The sequence below is a fragment of the Myotis yumanensis genome, unplaced genomic scaffold (genome assembly GCF_028538775.1).
Source record: "Myotis yumanensis isolate MYYU_CA2020_CCGP unplaced genomic scaffold, mMyoYum1.0.hap1 SCAF_4, whole genome shotgun sequence".
Taxonomy (NCBI): domain Eukaryota; kingdom Metazoa; phylum Chordata; class Mammalia; order Chiroptera; family Vespertilionidae; genus Myotis; species Myotis yumanensis.
In genome coordinates, this window is record NW_027223755.1 from 47,554,043 (window position 1) to 47,580,138 (window position 26,096).

General features: G+C 39.7%; 2 protein-coding genes across 2 annotated transcripts in view; one reads left to right on the plus strand and one right to left on the minus strand.

The window, feature by feature from the left end:
- Positions 1-26,096, plus strand: part of RASA1 (RAS p21 protein activator 1) — a 114,691-nt gene that overhangs the window by 29,781 nt on the left and 58,814 nt on the right. Inside the window, exons 2-4 of the mRNA XM_070412299.1 lie at positions 21,174-21,326; positions 22,324-22,459; positions 25,760-25,830. Of these exons, the coding sequence (XP_070268400.1) occupies positions 21,174-21,326; positions 22,324-22,459; positions 25,760-25,830 (360 nt within the window). The remainder of the gene's footprint in view (positions 1-21,173; positions 21,327-22,323; positions 22,460-25,759; positions 25,831-26,096) is intronic.
- CCNH (cyclin H) overlaps positions 25,018-26,096 on the minus strand; it is a 90,944-nt gene continuing 89,865 nt past the window's right edge. Inside the window, exon 10 of the transcript XR_011471194.1 lies at positions 25,018-25,478. The gene's annotated coding sequence lies outside the window, so the exon portion shown is untranslated. The remainder of the gene's footprint in view (positions 25,479-26,096) is intronic.

The window sequence follows — 26,096 nt, forward strand, 5'->3', positions numbered from 1 at the left end:
ACCTGAAAAACATGCTTGTTTTTGTTTTTGGAAGATCTTGGTTCTGGGCATAAAATTCTAGGTTTGCAGTTATTTTCTTTCAGAAATGTGAAGATAATCCATTCTCTCAGGCTTTCTGTTGCTAAATCAGTAAAGATTTTTATTGTTATTTATTTGAAGATAATGTCTCTTTATTCTGACTACTTTTAAAATTTAGTCTTGTCTTTGGTTTTTAGCATTTTTATCATGGTGTACCTAGGTATGGCTCTTCTCTCTCTCTTTCTCTCTCTCTTTTCTGTTCTGTTCTGTTCTGTTCTCTTCTCTTCTTTATACCTGCTTGCTTGGGGTATACTGAGGTTCTTAAATATGTGGGTTGATAGCCTTTATTGTAGTTGGAAAATTCTTGGTCATTTTCTCTTCAGCTCTTGCTTTTCTTCCGTTCTATTTCTCTCCTTCTGAGACTCCACATACACATTTGTTAACCACTTTTTAAAAATTATGTCACATTTATTTTTGGGCTCTTTTTAAATATTTCTATCCAATTTCATTTTTGTGTTTCAGTAAGGATATTTTACGTGAAAATTGTCCATTTATTGGCTTTAAAAAATATATACCCAATATGCTGTTAATCTCATACATTTAGTTCTTAATTTTGCGAATTTGATTACTTTTTAATCACTTCAATTTTATGTTTGCCTTTTTAATATTTTCTTGAGTTGTTAAACTTCTCTACTAATTTCAGATTTATTCACCTGTGGTTGTAAAATGGATAATTTGTGACATTTTTCATCCTCTCTTCAGTCTTGCTAGAATTTGTTGATTTTATTGGTCTCTCCAACCAACTTTTGATTATTTTAAAAGTTTTATATTATACCTTTGTTTTTCTATTTTTGCTTGTTTTCTTTTATTGGTTCCTGCATATTGGCATGCTGTTAATTTTTAATTAAATACCAGACATGTATTAGACTAGAGGCCCGGTGCACGAAATTCGTGCAGGGAGGTGGGGGTCCCCTCAGCCCACCCTGCACCCTCTCCAATCCGGGACCCCTTGGGGGATGTCCGACTGCTGGTTTACTCGGATCCTGGGAATCGGCCCTAAACCGGCAGTCGGACATCCCTCTCACAATCCTGGACCACTGGCTCCTAATCGCTCACCTGCCTGCCTGCCTGGTTGCCCCTAAATGCCCCCCCTGCTGACCTGGTCACCCCTAACTGCCACCTGCTGCTGGCCAGGTTGCCCCTAACTGCCTCCTCCCTGCCAGCCTGGTTGCCTCTTACTGCCGCGCCCCCCCCCCCCCCCCCCCAAGCCAGCCTGGTCGCCTCTCGCAGCCAGCTGTTCAGTCGTTGGTCATTCCTCACTAACCCCCCTGCCGGCCTGGTCGCCCCATGCAGCCTGCTTGTTCAGTCGTTTGGTCGTCCCTCACTAACCCCCCTGCCAGCCTGGTTGTATGCAGCCATCTTGTGATGGCGTGAGGGTTATTTGCATATTACCTCTGTATTATATAGGATAATTTATAGTGGATCTGAATGATAATTGGCTAAAGAGAATGATCTTCCTTTATTCCCCTTAGCAAATAGAATGCAGTCAAATCACCTTAATCACAAAATTTTCAAATACTTCATTGTGCTATACAGAGTCTTTGCTGAGTGTCATCCCTGTAGCTTCAGAATTCATTAAATGTCTCCAGAGGGAAATAGTTCAGTCTGGGGTTCAGGTCTGTCTGTCTCTCTTTCATGACCAGAACCCTGGCCCTTCAAGTCTCTAATGTGTTTCACCAGCTTTGTTAGATGGCCAAAACCTCGAGTGGATCTTTTCACCTCTCCCCTACCCCCAGTAGGACCCAGGTAGAAGACCTGGGTCTTTTTTTTTTTTTTCCCTTCAGGAATTCTTAGCCTCTTGCTTTGGTCAAATACTCTGAGCGAAGTTGCAAAGTGGCTGCTGAATGGCATTCTGCTTTCTCTGAAATTCTGGCTCCTCAGTTCTATATAATAAAGAGCTAATATTCTGGCTCCTCAGTTGCCTTAGCAACTTTTGGATGACTTGAAATAGACAATCCACCCCCCCCCCCCCCCCATATTTTATTTGCCTTTTGTAGTTATTCTTGGGTGGGAGGATTAATCTGCTACAAATACTGTTAAAAGTATTACATGAATACCTCTTGTGAAAAAACAAGCACACAAAAATCAGGGAAAGTCTCCACTTCTTTATACCTCCACAATGTCACTGCTCTTAGTAGTAAATCATTGATTGCTATTATATATGTATATGTTTTATGCAGAACTCTAGAAAAAAGTGGTGGTCACTTAAAGGGTATACTGTATAATATACACAGATGCTTTTTATTTTTTTCTTTTACCCACCAAAGCTAGGGTCAGGTAAATTTTTTTTGGAGACAATGCTACCTTTTTCTTTTTCCCCAAGGTGTACACCTACTACCTGAAAAGAGCCGTGAAACCTCTGTTAGTGCCTGCTGGTAACTTTTCTGATGATATTGATGGTTATTGGTGGAGGTCCCTAAAACCACCCTTAGGTTTAGTGATTTTCTAGGACTAACAGAACTCAGCAAAGCTGTTATACTTACAGTAAAAGTTTATTAGAATAAAACGATACAGATTAAAATCATCAAAGGAAGAAAGTGCCTAAGGCAGAGAGCAGGGAGCAGACTAGCTGCTAGTTGTTCTTTCCCAGTGGAGTCATACAGACAGTGCTTAATTATCCCAGCAGCAATATGTGACAATATGCATGAAATACCACCAGGAAAACTCCCCTGACTCTTTGTGTCCAGAACTTGGGGGTTTGGGGGAGAGGAGAGGTTGGTCATGTAGGCCTGGAGCCTCTGTGTGGCTGATCTTAGTTACTTCGTCAGTTTGACTCCAGAAATCAAACTAATAATATGTGGTCCCCACCACAAATACCAATGTTATTGCTAATTATCTGGCATGGGTCATGTACAAGGCTTAGAGGTCTGGGTTAGGGCCAGATGTGCAGAGTTTAGACAACCTAGGCCTACTTTGCATAGTGGAATGTGAAGATATGAAAGACTTGGAAGATTTCATAGCTCAGTGGATTGATCTATCTATCTATCTATCTATCTATACATTTCTGAACAATCAATATTGCCAAATGACTATTGGATGATGCTACAAAATATGCATGAATAAATAATAGATTGATTTTAATGGAGCAGAGTACATTAATGGAGCAGGGTATGATCAGATTGTATAGGGTGGGGCAAAAGTAGGATTCCAGTTGTGAGTACACAATACAAAGAGTTTATTCCTGCATTATTGTTTATTAATTATTGTATTATTTTCCATACGAATAACTGTAAACCTCTTTTTGCCCCACCCTGTACATTTCATCTGATTTTAAGTAACTGCATTATCAGTCTTCATATACCTTGAATCAAATAGTATATAGCAACTGATTGAATTTAGAAACAGATATGAGAATCCAGATGTCTTCTTTTAAGTTAGCTATCAAAGAATTGTATAAAAATGTGAGGGCTCGATCCCCTGTAGGGGGTGTGCAGGAGGAGTTGATACATGTTTCCCTCTCCCTCTCACTTCCTCTCTATCTAAAATCAATAAAAGCATGTTTAAAAAATAAAATAATGTAAAGTAATGCTACTCTTTTTGTTAAGTGGATTTTGAAAACATAAAGAGCAGGTTTTGTTTATTAATAACTCCATTTGTGTTAATTAAAAATTAATTGTAAACATTTTAAATGTTCTCAGTTTTAATTTCTAATATCAATAATATTGATAGACATAACCTACATAAACAAATTTCTTTTGGGTCCAGTAACTTTTTCAATATGTGAAAAGACCTAGGGACCAAAATCCTGGTACTAAAAGGATGAGACCAAAGCTAAACTAAGGGAACAGTGGGCTTGTAACTGGGATTACCCAGATAACTGGACAGGGATTTGAATGCTGTCATAAATCTCCATTTTTATCTCTTTATCTGTTAGGTCCTGTCAGCCTCATTCTTACTATAGACTGGCTTTTCTAAGTGGTGGAAAAAATAACAAATAAACAAAAACCCTTCCTTTGACATTGCATCCTGTAACTTTTATCATCAGAGTGTAACTTTTGGATCTAATGTGAAAAAGAAAAAATACTTGAAAAGAAGTTTGACTCTGCTTGATGCAGTGCTCACCATGGAATGATTGATTTTGATTAAGCCAGTTCTTAAAAAAAAAAAAGAAAGCTTTTTCAGAAACCATATTGTTGGAATTGGGGGAGAAAGAGGACCCAGAGAGAGGGTGTGAGTCTGTTTTCTCTGAATGCAATGGGTGCTGAACAGGCAGCTTTCAAATCAGCATCTTTGAATGTCAGCAAGCTGTATGGATTGCAAAAATAATGTGAATTTAGAGTAGGAGAAGTAGGAGAACTAATTAGTTCCAGGTGAGAGAACTAATATTTCTATTTAAGTATGTTTCTGTGAGAGAATTTATGTGATCACTAGCATTATATACTAAGTGGTTTTTAGATTTAAAACATCACTTTGGGCAACACTGGTCTTTAGATGATTGAGGAGATGGGATTTTGGCTCTGCCTGGTGGCATAGGTATTCCCGGTGGGCAGAGTGATTAAATTTTTTGAATGGGGGTGGAAGGATAGTGCAGGTTGAGGAAACAGCATGAATGGGAGAATGCAAGGCATTCTGTAGTTTAGCTAGATATGTGGATTCCCGTAAGGGATTATGACTTCAGAATTTCAGCGTAGGCAGGGATTTTTGACTAATTTGTTTTTCTCAACCATCCACCTGTCAATGCTTACTGTGTTCAAAGAATTATATAACTGCTAGAATAGACAATTGTGAAGATAACTTAAATGCCCTCATTATCCTCAAGTATCTTTCAATTTAATGGAGAAAACAGATGTGTAAATGACTATATTACATATAAGGCAAAATGTCAAAAAAATAAAAGAAATAAGCTGGGAGCATGGTAAAAATTAATTATGACCAGAGGATAAAAGTGATGGCATTTGAGTTTGTCATTGCTAGTCATTGAAGAATGACAAAGGGCTGGCAATGAGGGCATTTCAAAGGAAAGGAGTTGGATGATCAAAGGGATAGAAGTTTGAGAGTACATGCTTGATATGTTTTGGAAGTGGCAAACAGTCCTGTGAGGAATGGAAAAATCATAAAAATTACTGAATGCCGTGCCAATAGTTTGGACTTAATTCTGTAAGCAATGGGACTATTTCAGTTTTTGAGTTGTGACTTAGGGGTAGTTGTTTCTAAAGGTATTATTACAGATGTAGAAGTAAATGGAAGAGCAATGAAGCTAGACCTATTGCAGAAATTGCTACACATGATGAGGAAGACCATTGACAGTGGGAAAGGAAAAGAATAGATAGATAAAAGGGCACTGAGAATTCGGAATTTTAAGGCTTTTTGACTGATTGCATAGAGGAATGAATAAGTCAGATATAATGAGAGGTTTACACTAGGTTGAATCATGTAATTGCTTTATTGTGACCCTAAAAAAACAATAATATATGGTTTTGACTAATAGCTTGGGTGAGTAGACTGATGTATGACATAAGTAAAGATGAGAAGTGGGAGAGAAAGAAGTTAGTAGAAGTGATGTGGGGAGAATGAGGATGAGGTCATTTTTTTTAATGTATTGGGTTTGAGCTATCTGTTGAGATACCCAGATTGAAAAGTCCAGGAGCTGTTGGAAATCAGGTCTGTCCTTCAGGTTAACTGGAGAGATACGAATAAATTACATTGGTTAATACTCTATCATGCCACCAGATGAGTATGCTGAATATTTGACCAATTACATAAGTGGTGTGTACTCTTTATTTTGGAGATTCTAAACAAAATTTTCTTGAATATTATACCAGTTTTTGAGGACATTATATTTGGGAACAAGGCAGAATGAGGTTTACAAATTATTTAAAATGTAAAGAGTTTTATGTTAAAATGGGTATATTCTGATTTTCCTATTCACTGTATTCATAAATAAGTAGAGAATTGTGTTGCAGCTCTTATTAATGGCTAACAGTTAAAAGCTTCCTTTTAAAAAACCTTGTGTTTTTAAAGAATATGCTGTATTCTGGGATTTTCAGAGAACATCTTAATTGGATAAGTATAGAGTACTGTTTGATACTCATGTTAGAATATGGGAGAGGGTCATAAATTGATATTTTTCAATGTACTATTAAACAAGCAGCAGCAGATTGAGAATAAGTCTTGTTTTCCAGTTTTTATATATTAGTAATCAAGGAAATTAAATACTTCCTAGCATTTATGGTTTTTTGTTTTGCTTGAGAACAATGTTGATATAAAATAGTGTACACTACAGGTAAAAAAATAAACCTAATTTTAAAAAATGAATATGTAGGGCTATCCTTCAGATTCTATTAGTGAAAGTTCAAATTTTTAATCAAAATTTTCTATAGTTTCTTAGTTTAGTTGTAATTCAGTTTATTTATAATTTCATTAAATTTTAGAAAAAATAAGTAGATATTCAAATCTATCAAATTTATATATTTAAACTGACATTTTTTTGTGTATAAATTTCAGATAGTTATTAATGTTAGATTTGTTTTTGTTAGAATGTCTTGAGACCAGATCTATTTATTTGAAACAATAAGCTAGAAGAGTATAAATTTAAAGCAAATATGAAGAATAATTATTAGCTTATACCTTTGCACTCCAGTCTTTAACAAATGCTCTCTCACATATTGTTCTGGTCAAGGTACCTACCTGGAGAACAATTCTTTCTTTGGATGGTTAAAATTGTTATTTTATTGAGGACCTATTGGTTTCATAATGCACTTGAAGAAATGTAAAGACTCATTATGAAAAAAATAGCTTTTCAAAAGTTAGTGAAAGCTTATTCTGACTTTCAGATAAGCAGTAGACAGTTACATTTAAAAAAAAAAAATCATTTTAGAGAGGGAGATTGGTTGATTCCTGTATGTGCCCCGACCAGGAATTGAACTTGGCAACCTTGGCTTTTTGAGCTACCCGGCCAAAGCAATAGACAGTTACATTTGACAATGACAGACATACTTCAGAACCTAAACTCATTTTCTTTTTCATCTTTCTCTTTTCTAAATTCTGCACCTTTCTCCCTCCAAGGTAGGTTGGAGCCTTTTGTGATGTCTTTCAAATATCTAGTTGAATAGTTTGTACTTCATTTAGTAATGGTTAGTTAGCCATTTGTAGACTTTTGAGTTAGGATGAAACGATTAAGCATATAGTTTAGGAAGAGCCTGTTAGGAAGATGAATCTTTCCTCAGTTGTAGGGAGTGTTGAAAAGTATCGAGGAAAAGAGGGCCTGAACTAGAGTAATCAGTGTGTGAATGAAAAACTGGAGAATAATTTGTTGGAAGTAGTTTTATGAGTAAAGATATAGGAAGGAATCAGAGTTGCTTTTGAAGTTTTGAGTCTGAACACTAGGAAGGATGCTGATGCCATTAACAACATAGAAGAATAAAGAGGAAGAGGAGTGTGTTTGTGTGTGTGTAGAGTTAGTTGCTAATTTTTAAGATTTGGATATTCACTTAAAGTGAAGATTCTTAGCAGCTACTTGTAAACCTAGGCCTGAAGCTGAGGAGTAAAGCCAGGATTAGAGAGAAGAATTTGGGGATCATACTCATAGAGTTATAGTTTGAGCTGAAGGGTATTGATATTTCCACAAGTCAGAATAAATAAATAAATAGAAAATTCTGTTGAAATAAATCCATTAGAAATGCTTTAGTTTTAAGATACCCTTTGGCTAAATTGCATAATCTTTTCACTTCCATTAAAAAATGTTATATAAGAAAAACATCTTGAAAGCACAGAGGGATAAAACAGTGCCTAAAATATAGTAGGTGCTTAAAAGAGATTTGTTGCCCAGCCAGAGTGGCTCAGTGGTTGAGCATCAACCTATGAACCAGGAGGTCATGGTTTGATTCCCAGTCGGGGCACATGCCCAGGTTGTGGGCTCGATCCCTAGTGTGGGGCGTGCAGGAGGTAACTGATGAGTGATTTGCTCTCATCATTGATATTTCAATCTCCCTCTCCCTTTTTTTCTGAAATCAATAAATATATATTTAAAAATAATAAAAGAGATTTGAATGCATAAATGTAATTTGGTTGGTATATAAGGAAAAAAAGGAAAATAATGGGCATATTATGGAACACTGAGTGCTATGGTATAATACCCATGCCCTCCCACCACCCCTGTAGGGTTCTTGCTAGGACTGCTTGAGAGAATAGATCTGAGAATATTTTGAACTTTTAAAATGTTCTTTGAGATATATTTCTGCCTGAGGAGCTGAAAGAAGTTCAGCAAGCAACATCGTAAGTCTAGTCCAGTGGTCGGCAAACTGCGGCTCCTTGAGTGTGGCTCTTCCACAAAATACACATGTGAGCGCACACGTACAGTGCGATTGAAACTTCGTGGCTACACTTAAGGGGCCAAAGAGCCTCATGTGGCTCACGAGCCACAGTTTGCCGACCACTGGTCTAGTCTAATTGGAAAGCTTATATTCTTTCCATTTCATCTGATAAGAATTTGACTTGTGAAGTATATTTTGAAAGTTTAAGGTATTCTTATGTTTCTATATCTATAAACTTTTTTTGCCTGTACTTTTCCCTCTTTTTCACCTTTTTAAAAAAATAATAAATCTTTATTGTTCAGATTATTACAGTTGTTCCTCTTTTCCCCCCCCCCTCCCCCCCCAATAGCTCCCGGTTCCCACCCCACCCCATGCCTTTACTCCCCGCCACTGTCCTCGTCCATAGGTGTAAGATTTTTGACCAATCTCTTCCCGCACCTCCGGCACTCCCTTCCCCCCCGAGAGTTGTCAATTCACTCCCTTTCTATGCTCCTGATTCTGTTATATTCACCAGTTTATTCTGTTCATCAGATTTCTTATTCACTTGATTTTTAGATTCACTTGTTGATAGATATGTATTTGTTGTCACTTTGTTGTTCATAATTTTTATCTTTACCTTTTTTTTCTTTTTGCTCTTCTTAAAGAATACCTTTCAGCATTTCATATAATACTGGTTTGGTGGTGATGAACTCCTTTAGCTTTTTCTTACCTGTGAAGCTCTTTATCTGACCTTCAATTGCAAAATAGCTTTGCTGGGTAGAGTAATCTTGGTTGTAGGGTCTTGCTATTCATCACTTTGAATATTTCTTGCCATTCCCTTTTGGCCTGCATAGTTTCTGTTGAGAAATCAGCTGACAGTCGTATGGGTACTCCCTTGTAGGCAACTAATTGTTTTTCTCTTGCTGCTTTTAAGATTCTTTCTTTGTTTTTGCCCTTGGCATTTTAATTATGATGTGCCTTGGTGTGGTCCTCTTTGGATTCCTCTTATTTGGGGTTCTCTGCGCTTCCTAGACTTGTAAGTCTATTTCTTTCACCAGGTAGGGGAAATTTTCTGTCATTATTTCTTCAAATAGGTTTTCAATATCTTGCTTTCTTTCTTCTTCTGGCACCCCCATAATTCGGATGTTGGTACACTTGAAGTTGTCCCAGAGGCTCCTTACACTATCTTGATATTTTTGGATTCTTTTTTCTTTTTTCTTTTCTGGTTGGGTTTTTTTTTGTGTCTTCGTATTTCAAATCTTTGACTTGATTCTTGGGATCCTCTAGTCTGCTATTGGATCTCTGTATATTATTCTTTATTTCAGTCAGTGTATGCTTAATTTCTAATTGGTCCTTTTTCATACCTTTGAGGGTCTCACTAAATTTCTCAGAGGTTTCTAGAAGATTCTTGAGTAACCTTATAATTGTGGTTTTGAACTTTATATCCAGTAGTTTACATTCCTCCATTTCTTTCATTTGTGACATGTTTCTTTGTTTCCGCATTTTGGCTGCTTCCCTGTGTTAATAGAGTGGCCTTGTGTGCTAGCTGTCCTATAGGGCCCAGTGGCTCAGCCTCCCCAATCACCTAAGGTGGACACTCTTGGTGCACCCCTTTGTGGGCTGTGTGCACACTCTTATTGTAGTTAAGCCTTGATTGCTGTTAGTATCACTGGGAGGAATTGACCTCCAGGCCAGTTGGCTGTGAGGACCAGCTGTGTCTACAATAGAACAACTGCTGTGCTGGAGACACCCTTATGTGGCAGGACTTGCTTCAGTGGGGCTTTGGTGCTCACTGAGTCTGCCCCTTGAGTGTGTCGCTTATGGATGTGAAGAGTTGTAATCTGGTATGGTCTCACACTGACCACTGGGTACACTGGCTCTTGGATCTCCAAGGAGGTGCAAAGTCAGCCACTGCCTGAGACCACCCAGCAGGAGCTACAGTGAGATCTGCAGATTCCTCCTCTTTGTTTGGGGTTTGGAAGTGCCCAGATGAGGCCCAGCTGTGAAGCAAGGCAGGCAGCTGCTGCCGCCGAGCATTGGGCCTTCTTTTGGAAGCTTTGGAGCTCTCTGACCCAGCTGCAGTTTGTTAGGCTGCAAAAGGACAGGCCATTCATATACAAAAGCTGCTGGGCACAGCTTGGGTGGAGTTGTAAATTGGGTGGGGCGAGGTCTCAGGGAATCACCAAGGCGGAGCAAACAGCAATGGCTGCCAGTCAGCCCTGCGTCTCTGTGCCCCGCGCAGGAACAATGATTGCTGCGAGCACCTCTGAGTGAAAGCTGCCCTCGTGTTCCTGTCCCAATGCCAGACAGTCCAGTTTCTCCCCGTATGAGTCTGGGTCTCCAGAGTCTCGCTCAGAACTGAAGTTCTGAGCAATCAGGAGTTTGTATCTCCCTCCGTTTGAAAAAAATAATAGTGCACCCTGTTGTCAGCCTGTTTCGCGCGCACCTCCGCACCTCTGCACCTCTGCACCTCATACCAGTCTTAATGCACTTTTCTCTTACCTTCTAGTTGTAGAACTTCCACTCAGCCAGCCCTTCTGTGGTTCTGGATGATATCTGTTCTGTTTTTTATTTTTTTAAACTCGTTAGTCGGGACACTCGTAAGTCAAGGCCCCACTGTATTTTATTGATTTTTTTTACAGAGAGGAAGGGAGAGGTATAGAGAGTTAGAAACATCGATGAGAGAGAAACATCGATCAGCTGCCTCCTGCACATCCCCCACTGGGGTTGTGCTCGCAACCAAGGTACATGCTCTTGACCGGAATCGAACCCGGGACCCTTGAGTCCACAGGCCGACGCTCTATCCACTGAGCCAAACCGGTCAGGGCTGTTTTTTTAAGTTGTAGTTTTGATGTAGTTGTGAGAGGCAGCAAGTACAGGTGTTCACCTATGCTGCCATCTTGGTTCTCCTCTCTCTCTCTCTCTCTCTCTCTCTCTCTATATATATATATCTATGATGAGAGAAAATCATGGATTGGCTGTCTCTTCTTGCACACCCCCTACTGGGGATCAAGCCCACAATTGGGCATGTGCCTTTGACAATCGAACCCAGGACCCTTCAGTCCGCAGACTGACGCTCTATCTGCTGAGCCAAACCAGTTAGGGCTTTTTCACCTTCTTAATCTCTTGCTTTCTCTGAATTAGTTGCTACTCATCTTTTATATTTCCGTTTAGCAATCAGTTTTTTCAGGAAGTGTGTGCTAAAATCTTGAGACTGATATTTTTATATATTCCCCCACATTCTAGTACTTACTGTATCAGGTTGAAATTGCTTGTTTTATCTCTAGTCTCTACCAGATCAAAAACTTCTATGTCATAGTGTTCTATGGTGTTAATTTGTTTTTCTACCATTAGCTCAATGCTTGACATACACTTTGTTGGAGATGGACTAAATAAAAGGCAATGTTAAACTAAAGTTTGCTTTTAACTTTCAGTTTTGGTGCTTTAAAGATATATATTTTAAAATACAGGGTAAGAAATGTTTTAGCTGCAATAGGGAGGAATCACCATACCCTCCAAAGTTTTAGATTGAGCATTGCAAAATTAAAAACCAAAACACACACACACACACACACACACACACACACACACCAGTGTTTGTTTTTAAGTAAAAGATTGCTTCATGGTGGTTTACAACTATGTTGCAGCAATGCATTGAATCAGATGGCCCACAAGAAATTTCATTGCCCTATTTCCATACATTTAGTGGTGTGACACTGTAATTGTTGAAGTTCTAAGAAAAACTCACCTGTAAAAATTGGTAGTTTCTGAAGAATGACATAGATCGAAGACATTGAGGATATGAGGTAGGAACTGATGTTAGCCTTCTGCTGGTAGGTATTGTATTTTTCTTATTTTTTTTTAAACATCTTTGATTGCATACCATTTTTGGAGAGAGTGGCTTTTTCTACTCTTCATTATGTTTTCTAGGGTGATTGGAGTTAAGGGTAGTGAGAACAAGAGTGAGTTGAGTGCATATAAATATAAACTTTTGCCTGTATAGCTTGATGTTGGTGCCCATCTTTTGTGTATTAGTCTTTCAGAGGACTGATGTTTTTGGTGGCTAGAGTGTGTGACAATGCTGTTTCTTTCAGAATACTTCCTCCAAATGAAAACCTTTTTTGGATTCTGCAAATATGTTATTGGTGGCAAAAGCAAATATAATTTCTGATCTTGCCTTGAGCTGATTTGATCTGAGGTATAAAACTAAGTACATAAGTATATACTCTTGATATTTGCCTGAACATAAATCTACCAAAGATGTCTAACATATGATTGTTTCTCCTTAAGTTTGTGATGTAGTTGATCGAAGAAGTTCTACACATATTATGCTTAACCTAGTAGTTGTTCAAGTGAATTTACTAGGAACTAAATTTTAGCCTCTACATAATGGTAAAATGATGTATTAGGTATATATTTTCTTTACTTTCTCCTTAACTTTAAAAAGTCAGGTTTTTTTTTTTGTTTTTTTTTTTTTTTTTACCAGAAAACTCTTTATTGCAAAGGTACAAAAGCGTCACAGCAGAGATGTACAGCCATAATTTTGGTGGCGGCTGTGGGTGGGGTGGCAGTTTGCATGCACCACAGGAACAAGGGCCACGACAGAGGGTCTCTTCTCAATAATTTATATCAGGGTAAAAGCAGCACAAAAATAAATATTGAAATGAAATTGCTGAACGCTGAGGTGAGGGGCTGGGGTGAGCTTGCAGACGGAGGCCTGCCCCTGGGAAAGGCAGGTGCCCTCAGGGAGGACTGCAGTCTGAAGCACAGGAGACAGAAAGCAAACCTATGTGACAGGGGCCCTCCCCTCTTCTCTTAAATAAAAACCCATATATTAAATGTGACAGTGAAGTTTCAGTAATCTGAAAGGAGAAGCATAAGGGACACCGCCAGTCTTACTTTCGTGACCCCTGTCCCCAGGGGGTGGACTGGGGGGAGCCACCTGTGTCCCCCCCAGGACCAGGCACTCTGGGAACTCTGCACAGCTGCTGAGCAGGACACCTGGCCAGGCCCCTGGCCCAGTCGGTGGAGCCTGCAGAGGGCAGAGGGAAGATGGGGGGTAGTGGGCAGAGCTCCAACCTGGACCTACAGCCTGCAGCTCTGTTGTAAATTTAGAGTATCAAACAGGAAAAGGTATAAAATCTGACGATAAAATGTGTATGGAACCATTCTCTCTCTCTCTCTCTCTCTCTCTCTCTCTCTCTCTCTCTCTCTCTCTCTCTCTCATAACCCCTAGGGTCCTTACTGATACCCAGTGTGGATTACCTACCACAGCTATGGCATCGACAGCTTCCTCACACCCAGTCTCCATTCTAGGGTGCAGCTCCCTCAGCCTCCGCTGGCCCCCAGGGCACAGCCATGAGCCAGCCAGTCACATCCTGTGCTTCTGTGATGGACACAGCGAGGACGTGGCACCTTCTATTCCCTTCTCCAGTGCAGCGGGCACCCTGCCCGGGGTGGGGGCTTCATAGCTTGCTTGGTCTTCCTGGGTTGGGGGCCGGAGCCCAGGCTTCATTCAGGCCAGTTGTGGGGCTGGGGCCTGCAGCTCACCCAGCCTCTTCCCAGGATGGGCTGGACAGGGTGGGCACACCTGCAGCAGCTCTCAGGAAGGGAAGCCCCAGCAGAGGTCACCGAGGTCATCTGTGGCTGGGAGGCAAAGGTTGCAGAGGCAGAGGTTGCAGGCGATGATTAAGCACCAAGGTTGCAGAGTCCCCTATCCTCTTTGCTCTGACAGACCATGCAGGTGCCCCAGGAGGCTGGTCTGCATCGCCTTCTGGCGCCTCCTGAGGCCACAGCCCCTGACTCTGTCACCACCTCTCATTGCATTTCTCCAGCCAACAGCCCCACCCTGTTCCAGGTGACAGGGCCTCCTTCCCCACAGTGGACCAGGCAGAGACCGGTCTGGGGTCCTCCCACTCTCACCCCTGCTTACCTTTAATACCTTGTTTGGTTTGGAATTAGTTCTCATAACCTGGGCACCGTCACCTGGACAGAACTGCCTGGAAATCGTAACTAGCATGCCTTGGGGGTGTGGCCCAGTTTCTTTTTCTTAACCATCAGCCCAGACAGTTTGACTGTAGGAACTATGTTTGTTAAAAGGAAATATGGGGCCTTTAGGAGAATAAAGTAGTCTTAGCAAATTTGTGTGTGTATGTCTAGCCAACCTGAAATAACCAATTTAATTTCAGAAAAGGACAAGCACGTGTAAGAAAATCTGGTTAGCATCTTTGAGAGTTACAGAAAAACATGGAAGTTTGTAGTGTTATCTAGTACACAGAGTCCCAAGTGATTCTGGTGACAGAAGAACTTTCTTGGCAGTTGTATTTCTGCAGATATATTTCTCTCTGTAAGAACTTCAATGCTGTTGGTGACATAGCTAAGAGGAAGGGCATAGTGGAAAGTAAAGGTGATCTGGGAACTAAAATTTGGTTTCCTTTTTAGAAGGAAGTCTGTTGATAGCACTATTGTAATTGTTTTCTACTGTAGTGGGCAGTTTCCATTAAAGATTGTCAAGTCAGTTTTAAATAATTGTGCAGTTTAAATGAAGCATCTATCTGTATTCAGGCTAGGTTGTTTTCTCATTGCCTAGATTTCTATATTATTCTTCTTGGTTAGGAGAGGCCAACTAAAAAGCACAAAGGCCCCTCTTAGGCCCCTCAACTGTGCTCCAACAGTACACAACATGTCTTAAGAAAACATTTATGTGATTCCAAATTTAGAAGTAAAGTGATTCCTGCATCTTGTCCAACTTGTCTTTTTTATTGTTTTATTTAATATATAGTTTTTTCTGGGATACTATGGTATTTTAGATGAAGTAATTGTATATTTTCTAAGGAAATGAAATCAAGGGACTCCACATCTGCCTGTAACATTTCTCAACTGAAATTTGCAAAGCTAGCCGAAAATTATGTATTTAAAATTTATTGATGTTTCTTTTCCCAATCTTTGGGGGATGGAGGTAGAGAATGAGAATGAATGAATTTGCCTTTAGATACAAGAACATTATCACAGCATGTCAAGTGCATTCTGTTCTTGCCATCCTACAAAGGATACAGGTTGGGGCAAAAGTAGGCAAAACAGTTTATTCTTGTATTATTTAATAATTATTGTACTATTTTCCATATGAACAACTCTAAAACCTACTTTTGCTTTACCCTGTATATCCATATTGGGGAAAGAGTGGTGCTATTTGAAGGTTTTCTTCTAGAGTTGCCAGGAGAAGTGGAAGAATTTCTAGTTTATAAATACTACAGTCTTCCAGCCCCAATTAACATGATCTGTAATGTTCTAAAAGGAGTTTTGGGGGAAAAAATTTCTTTTTAACATCAATGCTTTATCAGAAATAAGAATTAGTTTCTACTGTTCTTTTCCAAATTTTAATGGAAAGTAAATAAGAATAGAAAATAGGAAGATAATTGTGGCTTAGATGATTCATTATCAACAATCATAAAATTTGTGATTTTCATTGATGAAGTTGTATTAATGAGTACAGCAGTTTTTTATATGTATACTAGAGGCCTGTTGCACGAAAAGATTCGTGCAATAGGCCTTCCCTTCCCCTGGCTGCCGGCACCAGTTTTCCTCCGGCACCCGGGACCCAGGCCTTTGCTCCAGCCGGAGCCGCCTTCATTCTTCGCTCCATCACTTCGCACCTATGTATGCAAATTAACCGCCATCTTTGTTGATGGTTAATTTGCATATCTCGCTGATTAGCCAATGGGAGGCGTAGCAAAGGTATGGTCAATTACCATGTTTGTCTATTATTAGATAGGATAATTTATATGTATATATGTATTAGTCATTTAATAATATCAAGCCAACCTTTTATGAGATAGGTACTGTTATTATTTTATAGATGAGGAAACTGAGGTTTGAAAATTAAGTAATTTGCCCGTATTTGTACAGTGAGGTAGCAGAGCTAGATAGGATTAAAACATAAGCAGTGGCTTTAGAGTCTTTACCCTTAACCATTATGCTAGAGACTATATAGTTCTTTTTCATTTTTATATTTTTCTTTGAAGGAGTTTAAGACAAATATTTAATTTATTCTGAGGTTGAAATAATTTACAAGTGAGACACAAAATGTAGTGACTTGACCATAGTTATGGAAATGGTTTCTGCTAAATCTTGGTTTCACCAGAGGGCTTAGTTTCTTTTGAAGGAGTTTAGGGGGTGTCAGTATAGACATTTTCCTTTGAGCTCTATCAGCCTAAGCCGTTTTCATATTTTAGACAAAGATAGCTGTCCTCAAAGATTAGAGCTTGCTTATTGTAGACATTAAAGAAAAAAAATTACCTTTTTTTTCCCCCTGCATTGGCAGGGAGGTCTAATTGGACTTCTAAAGTTTTTCTAATGTTTTATGATTCAACACATCTTCCTTTATTCAACAAATATTTTTAAAATTAATATTATTATATGTGCCAGGTTCAGTCTGTGAGTTATAATTGCCACTGATATAAGCAGAGTAGAAAATTTAATTTAAGTGTTTTAGCCCACAGATAAATGGTAATCTTCACATTACACTCAGAGTATCTTCATACCCCTAATATAACCCTTCACTTTGTGTTTTTGCAAATATTCTAGATTCCAATTGCATTTCTTACTCTTGTTGTTTATTTGAAAACAGTCACCAGCAAGATTATCATTAAAGAGATATAAAGCTTTGATTGTAAATATTTAAAGTGTTTTCTTTCATTTCCTTGTATTGATGCTACTGTAACTATTTGAATAATGATTAAGTGTAGCATTTTTATTAAATTGAATTTTTTAGGCAGATATCCACTAAGGAAGTGACTCCTTAAGGAGTGTTATATCTTTGGTATGGGGATCATGTTTTGAGAAGCATATTACACATTTTTTATATAGAATAAATTATAGATTTCTCAAAGATAGTATGTTTTTGGCAGCTGAGGTTAAATATAATATATAATGATTCTTTATGAGAAATTGCCAACTGGGGACTCTCAGTCTCCTGGTAGGTGAAATTTTTATGTTTATCAAAAAAATCATAGGTTAAAAAAGATTGAGAGATATCGTTTGAAAGTAGACCCAAGGACTAATGATCAGGATATAGAGTTTACATAGGTTCTGTAAATCTGTGAAGTATTTAAATCAAGTTATATCACATTAGATTTGTGATTTATAAAACAGTTTTAGCTGCATATCCTGATGCTATACGCAATTTAAACAAAATGATTATTTTTATCTAATATGATACTAATGATTTCTTTTTATTTCTAATTTTTAAAAGAAAATAAAGGCTGTATACGGTAACAGTTTAATTGAAGTTCTTTTTATGCTTCAATAGTAACTTTAAAATATCAGTGTAGATACTTTAAAAATATTTTTGTTACTATGATTCACCTTGATAATTTGAAGTAAACAATAAAGATAATTCAAGAAATTCTAAGTTTTAAGACCATTTGATTTTTTTTTTATAAAACAGTCCAACACTTATAATAGGGGGATGTTTTAATACTTTTTGAGGATTTATGGTTGGACAATTTAATTTTAGTTTATAGTCATAATAATTGGCATGTTTTGTTTTTTTGTGTTCAAAGCTTATGAGCTTTGGGCATGAAGGGAGTCAGTAATATTCAGGAACCAAAGTTATTTTTATTTTATTGTTTAAAGTATTACATATGTCTTCTTTTTCCACATTGAAACCCCCTCCCCCCCCCCCCCCCCCCCCGCTTCCCCCAGGACAAGCCCCCACTGCTCCAGTGTCCATGTCCATTGATTATGTTAATATGCATGCATACAAGTCCTTTGGTTGATCCTCTTACCCAAAGTTATTATTTTAGATCAATGTTTCTGTCTTGAACTTAATACCCATTTTAATGCCAAGATCTTCCAGAAGGTACACATATATAACTAAAAATCACAAGTATATCTGCTATACTAGCATATCAGTCAAGGTGTTTATTTAGGTATTTATTATACACTAGTGTCCTGGTGCATGGATTCGTGCACATTGAAAGGAAATTAATTAGAAGAAATATTTTAATATCGCTATTTGCGTCTTGCTAATGAAAAGAAAATAGGATTCTACAGAGTCTCCTATCTACCTACTCCAGGACTTCTGTGAGGATCAAATGAGATGCACGGGGAAAATGCTTCACAAACATTTGGTTAAACTATAAAATATTTGCACCTGGCTATAAAGCAAGTCGGATTCCTGGGCTGAAGAAACTCCAAGGATGCTAGTTGCTAGGGAGAGGAAGCCAGGCATTGGCTACGTGATGTCATTACCCAGTGCCCACAGTGACCGTTTCTGGGTTGGGCTGGGCTGTGGGCCGCATTTTGCGCCATGGGGTCTTGGCAGCGTTGGTTGCGATTTGGTGGGGTGTCACTCCGGGGTGGTGGCAAGGCCTGTGTCCCACTTAGGGGAAGCTGAGTGTTGTTTTGTCAGCACCAGGTCCGTGGTGCCATTTATTTTTAAATGGCCAGTGCGCGTCATAGCAACTCCTGTGTTGAGCGTCTGTCCCCTGGTGGTCAGTGCACATCATAGCTACTGGTTGGACAGACAGACACTTACACACACACACACACACACACACACACACACACATACTAGAGGCCCGGTGCACAGATTTGTGCACTGATAGGGTCCCTCGGCCTGGCCTGTGCCCACTCGCAATCCAGGATCCCTAAGTGGATGTCAGAAGCCTGTTTCAGCCAGATCCCCGTAGGCCAGGCGGAGGGACCCCACCAGTGCACAAATCTGTGCAGCGGGCTGGTTTTGGCTGGATCCCCGCAGGCCAGATCCAGGGACCCCACAGGTGCACGAATATGGTGGTCATTGCATGTCATAGCTACCAGTGGCTTATATATATATAGCTTAGTAATTGTGTAATGCCTCTCGTACCTCTATTGTCTCATGGTGAGTTCACAAGATAAAGGAAATTGAATAAAATATTTTAATCTTGATATTTTGCATAAAATACAACAGGAATTTAAGATCAAGTACACAAAAATAGGAACTTAAAATTGTCCTTAATTTTGTCTTTGATTTATAAATCTGCTCTTTGGTGTAACTCCACTGTAATAAAGAATTACCAGCTTTATATACTAAGGAAGTTCTGTGTACAGTAAGTCCTCGGGTTACGTTGGAGATCTGTTCCTACAGTGTGACGTAACGTGATTTTCGCCGTAAGTCGGAACCCACCTACATAAGCACCTACGTCACTCACATGGAGCACATACACAGCAGTAATGAAGTGAAACAGAAAAAAAAAATTTTAAAAGAAAGATAACAATTCCTAACCTTTACTTGTGGTAAATAAATAATAAAAAACATAAAACACATATGTACATACATTGAAATGACAGAACTTTTTATTTTATTTTATAAATAAATGGGAGATGGCGACATAACCACGAAACGACGTATGTCGAGTCCGATGTAAACCGAGGACTGTCTGTATTTTCACAACTAAGTAAACTTCTGTCCTAGAGTTTCAAAATTTTGTCCAGATCATATATTGTTAAATTTTAGATCTTTAAGGAACTTTCAATGATCATTAGTCTAAACTTTTCCTTTTAGATTGAAAAACAAACATGAAAGAAACTATGCTCTTCAAAGTTAAATTTACTTGTCAATAACCTCAGAGGTAATGGCTGAAAGACTTAGAGGAATGCAATGTTAATTGTTCTTTCCCTTCTTCTAAATACTGTTTAAAATTGTTTTTCCTATTAAGTTATAATGAAATTCCATGATTATTTCATTATTTTATTTCAATCTTATGCACAGACTTCCAGGTAAATGGGTTGGTTTTTAGAAGAAAACTAAAAATAATTAGTTTGAGGAGTTTAAGGTGTTGTTGTTGTTTTTTTAAATAAACTAAGGAGTCAAGAATAATACTAACCATTTATTATAGCAAAAGTAGTCATAGTAGTTCACAGTTTTGTCTGACTTATCTCTAAATATTAAATATCTCAATGTAATATCAATGTTTATTGTTTTCCTTGGAATGTGTCAAATTAGAGTCCAAGTACCAGAGGATATGTTTGGGTGACTAACATTAAAAGTGTAAAAATATTTCAGAAAAATTACTTTGTAGGTTTGTTACCATGACCATATGAAAATTCCAATCTATTTCTAAGTATGCTTCTGTTTCTGTCAATCCAGGAGACTTTTATAGGCATAGTACGAGTGATGCCAGAGTTTTAGCCAGTCATCTAAGCAGAGCATCTGGTAGTATGTTAGGTAGAATGTAGTTAAACTGAGAGCAGAAAAGTTAAAACGACAAAAGGTATTCCTCACATGTTTGTTAAATAAATTTGAGGAGTTGAGTTCAAATGAGTCATTATGGAGTAGATCATTGTAAGACCAAAGTAAATAATCAGCTTATTGATGAAATAGGATATTAGAAAGTAGCCGTTAGTGTCATTCTATTTTCCTATTCTAGGGCAAAACACTAAAATGGAATAAAGTTTTATTTTCTCACAGATGTCATGTGCTTTGTTATGTCCAATCTTGGTTCCTTAGTATGTAGAGAAGTAATAAATTAATCATTTGTTTCCATTGTCCATCTTACTCTTATTTTTCTAAGTATTTGATTGCAGTAAGTGTTTGTATCTTGAACATACAGACAATCTGGTGGTAGAGAGATGGGCAGAAATGGAAGCACTTAATTAGGTGAGATGATTAGGCCTGAGCTTATAGAATAAATTGAAAACTAAGTAAATGAATTCTGGAGAGACTGAGAAGTTAAAAACAATTGAGTTAGAACTGGAAAAACTGCTTCAGAGTACAATGTAAATGTTCAAGTTACAAAGACATTTATAACTTCTAGTAACTCAACTATCATTAGTATTTTCATGGTTGCTATTTTTATTCTAATCTCATAATTTTCCCCTTAGGTGGTATCATGGAAAACTCGATAGAACTATGGCAGAAGAACGCCTCAGACAGGCAGGGAAGTCCGGCAGTTACCTTATAAGAGAGAGTGATCGGAGGCCAGGGTCCTTTGTACTTTCATTTCTTAGCCAGACAAATGTTGTCAACCATTTTAGGTAAGTTTTTATTTCTATTATGAGGCTGTATAATACAGCTGTTTTGCTATACTATTCGTAAAAATATCTATTTTAATAAAGGTGAATGACTCAATAACATTTAAATAATGGAAAAGGAAATTTGTTTTCATTTAAATGATTTATCAGCAATTTAGAATAGATGTTGAATGTTTATATTTTTGTTTAAAAGCAGTATCATTACCGGTGTTACTGTACTAATCCCAAATGTAATTATTACTTTTAAAGTATAAATTCTTCAAATTAAAAGGAAACTTTGAGTGGTAAAGTGGAAATACAGAATAACAAAAAATACAGGAAACAATTTTTAAGAGTCAAGGTGTGTGCCCCTTAATTCATTTTAGCTACACTGTTCTGAAACTCTTTACAAATATTTATTTCAATTAAATGGGCATGTAGGTATTTGCAAATATAGATAATCAAAGTCTGTATGTATAAATATATATACATATTTTATTTGCTTTTATGGGCATGATTGAAAAAATCATCTAGTGCCTATAATGTTAATGGATAAAATGTTTGTATACCTTGATTTTTAGATTTTAATATAAACTTTAAGAGGTTTGTTATATTCTGCACTGTATTAGTACCACATGTAGAATGGAAATTATTATACTGTGTAAATATTTCAAGAGATCTATAAGCTGCTTTTAGCCAGAGGTTTTTATTAAAATGCTGTTGAGTCATTCATAGGGAAAATGAGAAGACTTATGTGAGGATGGATTCATAAATATTTTAATGAATTATGTAATTGAAATTTATGTCTTAACATATATTTCTTATGAAATGCATGCATATATATTTACAGAAGAAATAACCTCAAGTAATTAGCATATGGTGAAGATACTAATAAGTAGTGTTTTAATACAGGGATGCAGTTAAAAGAGTATGAAAATTATGGGTTTATAATTATGGAACTTGGTCTTCAAAATTATCTCTAAAGGTTTTTGTTACACTGTATTTTTTCCTATACAAATAGGATTATTGCTATGTGTGGAGATTACTACATTGGTGGAAGACGTTTTTCGTCACTGTCAGACCTAATAGGTTATTACAGTCATGTTTCCTGTTTGCTTAAAGGAGAAAAATTGCTTTATCCAGTTGCACCACCAGAGGCAAGTAAAACTTGAATAAAATATCTTTCAAAACTTTATTATTTCACTTTATACTAATTGGAATAGCTCTCATTCAGTTTCTTGTGATGTTTATCCTATATAATAAAAGGCTAATATGCAAATTGTCCCCTTGGGAGTTCAACTGACCGGGAGTTCGACCGCTCGCTATGATGTGTGCTGACCACCGGGGGAGGGGGGGGGGCATGGAAAGAAGGAAGGCCTGGTAGCTGGCAGCCAGGGGAAGGAAGGCCCCGATTGGCCCCAATTGCCAGCAAGGCTTAGGGACCCTACCCATGCACAAATTTCGTGCATGGGCCTCTAGTTTAATATAATTTAAGAAGTATTTGTTGTATTAAACTTTCTGCCCCTAGTATCAGTGCAAAACCGACAACTTCTTTAAGAAAAGACAATATAATTTTTCTATACAGACAGTCCTTGGGTTACGTTGCACTCGACATACATCGTTTCATGTTTACACCGCCATCTCCCATTTATTTATAAAAAAAAGAAAGTTCTGTCATTTCGACGTATGTACATATGTGCTTTATATTTCTTATTATTTGCCACAAGTAAAAGGTCAGGAATTGTTATCTTTCTTTTGAATTTTTTTTACTGTCTCACTTCATTACTGCTGTGTATGTGCTCCATGTGAGTGACGTAGGTGCTTATGTAGGTGGGTATATATATGTGTGTGTGTGTGTGTACTCTAATAAAAGATGAACATGCAAATTGACCATACCTCTGCTATGCATTAAGCCACGCCCACCAGCCAATCAGAGCGACTATATGCAAATTAACCCAACCAAGATGGTGGCTGGCAGCCACGGAGCTGAAGCGAGTAGGAGGCTTGGTTTCTCCAGTGATGGAGGAAGCCAAGCTTCCCGGCCGGCTCTGAGCTCCACTCAAAGCAACAAAGTTTCAATTATAGAAGATAAATAAACCCCAGATACCTGCTTTCAGCCGGCCCTGGCCACAGAGCTGGAGCGAGCAGGAGCCGGCTCTGAGCTCCACTGAAGGCAACAAAGTTTCAATTATAGAAGGTAAATAAATCCCAGAATAAAAAAAAAGAAAAAGAAAAAAAGGAGAGGCTGGGAGCTTCCGTCGCCGGGGAGCTTGGCCAGCCTGAAAACGGCCCTCAGCCACTCACCAAGACTGGCCAGGCACCCCAGTGGGGACCCCCCACCTAAAGGGGGTGTGGCCAGCCTGCAAACAGCCATCTGCCCCTCACCCAGGCTGGCCAAACCTCCATGGGGAGAGGGTCCCCACTGATAGGGGGCTTGACCAGCCTGCAAACTGCCATCAGCCCCTCACCCAGGCTGGCCAGGCACCCCAGTGGGGACTCCCACCCTGAAGGGGGTGTGACGAGCTGCAAAAACCCATCAGCCCCTCACCCAGGCTGGCCAGGCACCCAAGCGGGACCCCCATCCTGATCCAGGACACCCTTCAGGGAAAACCAGCCGGCCCCCACCCGTGCACCAGGCCTCTATTCTCCTATATAATAAAAGGGTAATATGCAAACTGACCCTAACAGCAGAAAGACTGGGAATGACTGGTCACTATGACACACACTGACCACCAGGGGCCAGACGCTCAATGCAGGAGCTGCCCCCTGGTGGTCAGTACGCTCCCACAGGGGGAGCTCTGCTCAGCCACAAGCCAGGCTGACGGCTGCCAGTACAGTGGTGGTGGTGGGAGCCTCTCCTGCCTCCTCAGCAGCGCTAAGGATGTCCGACTGCAGCTTAGGCCTGCTCCCCGCTGGCAAGTGGACATCCCCCGAGGGCTCCTGGGCGGCCAGAGTGATGTCTGACTGCCAGCTTAGGCCTAATTCCCCAGGGAGCGGGCCTAAACCAGCAGGTGGTCATCCCCCAAGGGGTCCCAGACTGCGAGAGGGCACAGGCCAGGCTGAGGGACCCTCCCCCCCCCCCCCCCCCCCCCCGAGTGCACAAATTTTTGTGCACCGGGCCTCTAGTATATATAATCAGAGACTTCTATATATATATGTATATTATCAGAGAAAGGTTAATTTATATGTTCCATATAGTTTATTTCAAACTAGAGGCCCAGTGAACGAAATTTGAGCATGGGTGCGGTTCCTAGTCTGGGCTGGCAATTGAAGCGCGAGCGTCTGGTGTGGAAGGGCAGGTCCCACCTGACCTTTGGGCCTTGGGAAGCACCTGAGCCCCTGTGCGCCCCCTTCAACCTGAGTCACTGCACCCAGAGACGCAGTGAGCACAGCTGGACGCCACAGACCGGGGCGCAGCGTGGGCTGCTGGGCCACCTAGCGGCACTGCACAGAAGCTGGGTGAGCAGTGCGCTCTCTTCTGGCCAGCCTTGCAGACCGGCTTCTGTGTGAACCCATGGGGAGCCTGACTGGCCCCTGCAGTCCCAGCGGCTGCAGCCCAGCTCATCTAGAAGAGGTCACGTGGATGCCCAGCACCTGAGCGCTGGGGCTTCCCTGGCGCGCAAGCCCTGGCGTCCCAAGGAAGGTTAGGAGGGGGAGTGAGAGCAAGTTCGGTGGACACCCCGTATTCTCACTGCACTTCCATCCCCGTCACTCCCACCCCCAGGTAGCTGGCGAGAGGTTGCAGTACCCCTCCCAGGTGCCACGGGAGGTTGGTCGCCACCACCCACCTCCAGTTCCCCATTCCAGCCTGGGGCCTGGCCCCGATCGGGTAATCAGGGTCTGCCGGCTGCTGGTTGCTGTCTGTGGGGCCATCAGTTGGGGCCAGGCTCCCAGCATGGCTCCCTCAGTGCTTGGGAGCCAGGTGGCAGCCCGATGCTGCTGCTGGTCGCCATCTGCTGGGTGATTGGCGGGGCAGTCGGGTCCTGCTCGCACCGGCCTTGGCTGGCGCTGCCTGCTCACCTGCTCCACCATCCTGCCTCGGTCCCGCTCTCGTTGGGGCTCGCTGGGGCCCATTGGGGCTCGCTGGGGCCCGTCGGGGCTTATCGGGGCTGCAAGCACTGCGCTGTCCCATGCCGCCCCACATCATAGCGAGCGGTCGAACTTCCGATTGAACTCCTGGTTGAAGAATTTGAATATTAGGCTTTTATTATATAGGATTTACTGATTACTCCTAATGCTTGATAAAACATAAGTTATACTGTTGCAAGAATTTCTATAAAAATAACAATAAAAACAAGACAAACATTTATAGGCTTTAGGTATTTAGAGCATCAGTAAGACGTAGTTTGAATGAGTCTGTTGGTTTTTATTGGTTTTCACTTTGTGTGGACATACTTGATTTGACTTTGCTATTAGAAGGTTATTTACTTCTGTAAATTATTTTTTATGGTTTTTAGCCAGTAGAAGATAGGAGGCGTGTTCGAGCCATTCTGCCTTACACAAAAGTTCCAGATACTGATGAAATAAGGTATTTATAACATATTCTCATTTATTGGCATTTGAAAGACTTTGCTAACTTATTGCTCTTGGATCAGAAAGGTTTTGGAATTTGAGGAAATAACATGCAGCAAGGTAAAGGTGCTTTTAATATTGAATCTGATGTTTTGTAATCATAGTTGGCTTATCTGTTTAGATTGTGGATTTGGATCAGAGTAGCCACAGTGAAGATGACAGGAGAAATAACTTAGCTTTTATTAGACTATCTCTGAAAGTAAGGAGACTTCTGTTATATTC